The sequence below is a fragment of the Arachis hypogaea genome, chromosome 13 (assembly GCF_003086295.3).
Source record: "Arachis hypogaea cultivar Tifrunner chromosome 13, arahy.Tifrunner.gnm2.J5K5, whole genome shotgun sequence".
Taxonomy (NCBI): domain Eukaryota; kingdom Viridiplantae; phylum Streptophyta; class Magnoliopsida; order Fabales; family Fabaceae; genus Arachis; species Arachis hypogaea.
This window is the reverse complement of record NC_092048.1, coordinates 114,787,263-114,794,201: the sequence shown is the minus strand read 5'-3', so window position 1 is coordinate 114,794,201 and position 6,939 is coordinate 114,787,263. Positions and strand designations below refer to the sequence as shown.

Here is a 6,939-nt window from a genome sequence, read left to right as displayed (position 1 = left end):
TATAAATCTTTGATATAAATTGTCAAAATTCTTTTTTACTCGACATGGTCAATAACTCAAACACTATTTAATGCTGACATTGCTTGGTGCTGCCCACCTGGAACCTTCTTCTCATGTACAACCAACATTCCTAAATACTTATTTGAAAACCACATTTTCAGTTTGGTTGCCGTTGGTATCATCGTGACATAACAATATCTTCAGCACATCCCTATTAGTGACCTTAGAAATTGCCACATACAATTGACCATGAGTAAAGTTTTGTTTCTTAAGAATCAATCCAACCCTAGATAATGATTGTCCTCGACTCTTATTAATAGTCATTGCATATGAAATCATTATAGGAAATTGCCAACGTTCAAACTTGAATGGGATTCGGTGATTCGATGGACTTAGTGTCATCCTTGGAAAAAAAACTTTGTTGCTTGAGTTTTTTCCTGAAATGCTCCGTGCTTCTATAACATACTTTCCAAGCTTGGTAACTACTAAATGTGTCCCATTGCACAACCCAGCAGCATGATCAATGTTCCTTAAGAGCATGATTGGTGTCCCCACTTTTAGTGTAAGCTCATGATTTGGCACACCTGAACACCTAACAGATCATTGTTCCCTTCCGTGGGGCATGCTTTGTCTAAGCTAAAATACGTTTGTGATTCAGCCGAATTCAATGTCATCATGTAGTTGTTTATTTCATCGATATATTGTAATGTTGGTGCAAGTATGGCTCTGTCCTCCAAACAATGATGTGACTTTGGGGATCCAAACAATTCGGGATAAGTCATCTTGCAAATGGCCTCTATGAGGGCCTCTCCAATCATGTATAAGGATGTCATCAGGGATTTCTACTTTGTTAACGGCATCCATAGATATTCCAATCTTGCCATCCCCAATTTTCAGAATCCATTTAGCAAATTGATTCAATTTAGTTGAGCTTGTTTTTCCTTGGCCGACATTAAGACGCATGTTCCTTGTTAGTGTTAACAAATTGCAGTTGTTCCAAATGTACGACGAGTTAATGCTTGCATTGATAATTTCTTGTCTTCTACCTTTTGGTATAACTGGTAAAATTTGTCGAAAGTCACCTCCAAAAACTACTATCTTTCCACCAAATGGTTGATCTAGGATGTTAACATTCTTGAATCTTAAAATGTCTCGCATTGTATGATCAAGGGCTTCTATACAATATCCGTTAACCATTGGAGCTTCATCCCATATAATTAATTTTGTTTTTGACCAACAATTGAGCCGGCTCACTCCCTACTTTATGTTGCATGTGAAGAACTCATCTACATTGAGTGGGATAGCAAAGTGTGAGTGGGCTGTCCTGCTACCTGGAATTAATAGAGAAGCTATTCCACTTGAAGCAACAATAAAAACAATTTGACCTTTGGAACTTAATGCCAAAGCTAAAGTCTTCCACACAAATATTTTTCTAGTTCTACCATATCCATATAGGAAGAAAACTCCTCCGCTATAACTATGTAACGCTTCCATGATTCTATCATATGTTGATCTTTGTTCATTTGTCATCTGATCTATAAAATTAGAGTGCTCTTTAGCTAATCTATGTTTATCATAACGCATCTCATTACAAATTAGCCTGTTGACCCCATTGGATATCATCTGACAGACGCACGAGTCAAAGTCGGGGTATGGCATAGATACAAAATCTCTAAGACTCTTGTATCCCTTGAGTATTACCTCGATTTCTATAAGAGTTAACTCCTTCAACTCTTCATTTGTTAGCCTTAGATCTGTATAAATACATTTCAAAAAATTCATCATCATAGGAATAATTACTACAAAATTTAAATTAGAAAAATTTTCAGTATTAAAGACTATTACATCAACATGTCTAATGTAACACCCTACGACACAGAGTCTTATGCTTAAGTAATAAAACTGAGGTGGCGAGGTATTACGACCTCTAAAAATAAAAATGTGTATATATAATAATAGTTGAAAGGAATTTTAACTAGAAGCCTGTAAAGAAAAGTTTAAAACAAAAGTTGTAACGCTCTCGTTGACGATAAACGTAAACCGGGTAGGATAAGAGTAAAACGGCAAGGATATATATACATACTAGAAGATTTTCAAGGATACAGATAACAAAGCTGCTAACTCAGCTCGCGAAATTTAAACCGGCTAGAGCATATATATACATATATACATATAAACCCAAAAGTAAGCTAAAACAGAAAACTGACAACCTGTTTCTCCGAGTCAACCTCTAAGAGGGACAAACATAAAATACAAGGTGGAGAATCTAAATACATATGTAAATATAAGTAAAAATACAACCCTGAGTCCCAAGAGTTCTTCACTTCATCAGCGTCTCAAGAATACAGAGTGGTACTTCTCAACCTGCATCTGAAAAACAATAATATCGTATGGGATGAGAACCGGGGGTTCTCAGTATGGTTAAGGTGCCCACATATATAATAAATAAGGTCCCGAAAAAGCCAGAGGCAATCCTAAAATGGTGACACTCAGATTATAAAACTTAAGGAGCTAAAACTGAAACCATAAATGAGGGTAGGTCTCTAAGGTTCTAAACTTGGTCAAAATCTAATCAAAACCCTCAATCCTCCGCCTGCTCTCCAATCCTCCAACTCTGGTGCACAGACAAGCAAAACAGATAACTCAAGCACATACAGAAAACATATATAACAAGTAGGCAGTTAGCAATTAACATGAATAAATAATTACGCAAGCCAAGACAATGCACACTCAGACAAAACATACAAATGTATATGATGAATGCCTGCCCTATGGCTGATGATATCATCTGTCGGTTATATAGCCAACCCGACACGTCCTGGTAGCTAACCATAGACTGAAATACCCATGCAGAGCAAGTGGGTTTGAGCTACAACCCCCTTGGTACTACCTGCTTAACCCAGAGCCAGTGGAATAACCACTACTGCGGCTACTACCCAGGCAGGTGTTTAAAAGCTCAACATGGAGCAAACGGAATAATCCACTACTGCTGCTACTACCCAGGCGTCACAATCACTGACCTGGAGCAAGTGGGACGAACCAAAATCCTTGCTACTGCCCAGGAACTCAAACAGACATTCATTCAGTTTAAGTCAATCATCATTATTATCCAATCTCAAACATAAATCTAGAGCAAGTGGGACGAACTACCATCCTTGATATTGCCTAGGTATCACAAACATACGTTCATTCAAAATTCCATAATTAAATTCATTTCTCATAATTCTTCTTCCTTATCTCATACCCAGAACAAGTGGACATCGCCACTGCCTACTACCCGGAGCCACAATCATATTTACACACTTCTCAATCCCGACAATTCAAAATCACACAATACATTTTAATTCACTCATCAACAATCTTTCATAACTTTTCCATATTCACATACATATATCAATTCTCAAATTCATTGCACACATATACATATTAGTTCCCTAATCACCTCAACAACCCAGCATTCAATCCAAACTTATCCTATGGTCATCTAGCCTAAGTTTTCATAAAATATTATATATTAAATACGAGAAACAAACCATACCTTGGCCGATTTCTCGCTAATGCACGAAATACCACAAATTATCGCCGTTTTGCAAATACCCAAAGCTCCAAACCTCTTTCAAATAAAAATTTAGCAACAATTGTCTGACCTCAAGCTTCTAACACCGTCAATTGACCACCGATTCCATCGATTTGCCTCCATAACATATAATTTAATCTAATATCACATATACATCACTAAATCAACACCCTATTTTCGATATGAATAATTTTACAAGAGTTAGAAGTTTCTCACCTTACCAATGGAAACTAGGGTCAAAACCCAGCAAATCCACAAAGCTAATTTACTCCTAAACACCAAAATTCAACAAATTCTCAACACCAAGGCTCAACAAATTTTGAAACTGAGATGAGAAGATATGGGCTAGAAAATTGAAGTTTCTTACCAAATTTTTTTTGGACTTTGAAAAGGATTCTGAAATGAACGCATGGTCGCTGACGGCTCATCAATCGGAACTCCAGATTGAAAGTTATGGTGAATTGAAATTGGATAAGGGTTTTGGTCTTTCTTCCCCTTGCTCCCCTACTTTCCCAGCATGCTTCCTTCTTTAGTTGTAGAGGAAGAGCTTTATTAAATATGAGTTGGGCTAGCCCTTGGGCCCGTTTTGGGTCCGGTTCGGTCCGTTCAGTTCAATCTTAGGCCAAATTTTTTAAAACTAGTGCCAAAATTTTAATTTTAATTTTCTCTACTCCATTAAACTATAAAATTTTATTTTGTAATTTCTTAGATTAATAATTAGTTTATTAGCTAATTATTCACTAATTACTCGGAGTTTACATCTAATAGACACACATACTATTGTAATAACATATTGTAATAACATCTTTATATTAAGCTATTCGGTTATTTAGAACCATTGAGGACAGTGGTGATCTTGAAAAAAGATTTTAAGGGGCCAAATATATAATTAATTATATATATTATATAAGAGTATTTATATTCAAATTAAATGTATTAATTTTTATTTTTTAATCATTATAAATATATAATTATAGGAATAAATGATTAAAAAATTAAGAAATTATAATTAACATAATACCGTCTAAAATTATAATAAATATATATTTTTATCCAAATCAATTCTTTTCAAAAACTATTGAAGATCAATAAAAAAATAAAACGATAAACTTAAAATATAATAAGATTTTTTTTATTTGATATTATGATACCAATTAGTATATTGTGCAACATATTTTGATAGTAGTGATATAAAAAAGTAAGATATTAGACTTATTTTAATAAATACTTATATATATATATATATATATATATTGTTTATCTATTTTATAATTTAGTTGAAAAATAATTTTGTTTTATAAAATATTAAAACTAATAAAATAGTATGAAATTATTTGTTTGTATTATTTATTATTTAATAGTTGAATTTTATTTAGTTCATTATACTTTAAAATAATAAGATTATCTTTTTTATTATAAACTTTAAAAATAAAAATAAAAAATGAAAATTTGTTGACCTTAATATATATATATATATATATATATATATATATATATATATATATATATATATATATATATATATATATATATATATATATATATATATATATATATATATATATATATATATATATATATATATATATATATATATACACACACACGAAGACAATGTACTTGTAGTAAGTTTTGAATCTGGGATCAAGAGTTTATGGAAGACTTGTAACAAAAATAAAAATCAATTGAATAATTTGTACCAAACAAAATAAATGGTTACAATTTTAGTTTTATAAAATATTTGAGGGGCCATGCCCCATTGTCTCCATGAAGCTCCGCTACTGTTGAGGACATGATTATTTTCAAGTGTATAAGTTGATTAATTCCTATGTTTACACCTCGTTACAAAATGTATATCGTATTAAGTTTTATCAAATATAATTAATAAATATGTTTTACCTAAATCAGTAGGCACAAAATTAAAACAAACATGGAACATGGTATCTGTTGATTTGGGTTAAGCACAATGAAGAATGAAATTTTTTGCCTGGATTATCCATTATTCTTCTTTGCCTATGAAGTATGTCATCTGAGAGCAAATGCCACGTCTTCTCCCATACATGTTTTGGCTTTTTCATGGAATTTGAAAACAGTAATATTGCAAATAGCTTCCTCAAATAAACTCCTAATTGCCAATGGCTTGCTTTCTCTATTGCATCAACATACTTTTTATCATCATCTAAAAGACCACATGCATAACATACATCCTTAAATGATGAATGAATAACCCCATCTATTGTCTGTATTTCTTCGTATGATTTAGGACCTTTAGCATAATTGAGAAGTAGTCTAAGGTAGTAACTTTCACCCGATCCAGGAGGGACAAAGAAAATATGGTCTATCACCGCGCGTGACTTTCGTGGATACCATCCCTTTCCTTTGCTTTCCATACAAATTTTGTTGGGAATTCAGCACAAGTAAGTGAACGGGCTTCAGAATATGCCTTATTCCCTTCAAACCATCCCAAAAACATGGATTCTTTGACAGAAGCTTTCCTAGCGACGTCTTCCAAATTCTCGTCATCTTTGATAACCACAGGTTGCTCGTTTGACAAGTGAAACCCCAACCTTACAACAGATAGGTATCTATAATGGATGTTGTACCCGAAAATCCTTGAAGCGGATTCATATGGAGATATATATCGACAATCATAATATATATTGACTTCATCGTGCTCATCCTTATCCACATCTTCAGTTGCACTTTTGTAAAATGATGTAGTTACACGGTCATGTCCCTTATTGACATACTTAAACAGATACTTTATTGATCTAGATTTGTTGCACCATTCAACATTGATGTGTACTCCATATATCATCAATAAATATCTGTTATGAGGAACAACGTAATGGTTATCAAGATCAATACCTGACTTGATGATCATTTTTCCATCATCTCTGCGTTTATATATTGGATAACCATCTTCGTCAACTGTTGTGTTCTCAACAAATCGGTTGGAAAAGTGTCTGATGCATTTCTCATCTTCCATGCATGGTGAATCTTTTCTGACTGAACCACATGGACTATGCATCATGTGCTTCTCCACTACTCCATAATATTCTGGATCGGTCTCCTTGTTTGGTATTTCAGCAAATATAATCTTGTCAATGTCTTCTGTAGTAGGATACTTGTCATCACGGTGGAGGAACAACAACATGTGTGCATGAGGTAGTCCACGCTTTTGAAACTTGATGGTGTAAACTACTAGAAAAAAATAAACTAAACCATGAGTGTATCTGATGAGCGGATAATTTATACGCTTTTTGGCATTGTTTTTAGTATGTTTTCAATATAATTTAGTTAGTTTTTATTATATTTCTGTTAGTTTTTAAATAAAAATCACAATTCTAGACTTTACTATG

General features: G+C 33.2%; 1 protein-coding gene across 1 annotated transcript; it reads right to left on the bottom strand.

Annotated features, from left to right (window-relative positions):
• Positions 1 to 1,257: 1,257 nt before the first annotated feature.
• LOC140177681 (uncharacterized) lies at positions 1,258 to 6,734 on the bottom strand. The gene is made up of 2 exons (XM_072210829.1): positions 5,945 to 6,734; positions 1,258 to 1,754 (listed from the first exon to the last, which is right to left on the bottom strand). Exons 1-2 carry the CDS (start codon positions 6,732 to 6,734, stop codon positions 1,258 to 1,260), a joined length of 1,287 nt encoding a protein of 428 aa, XP_072066930.1.
• Positions 6,735 to 6,939: the final 205 nt, after the last annotated feature.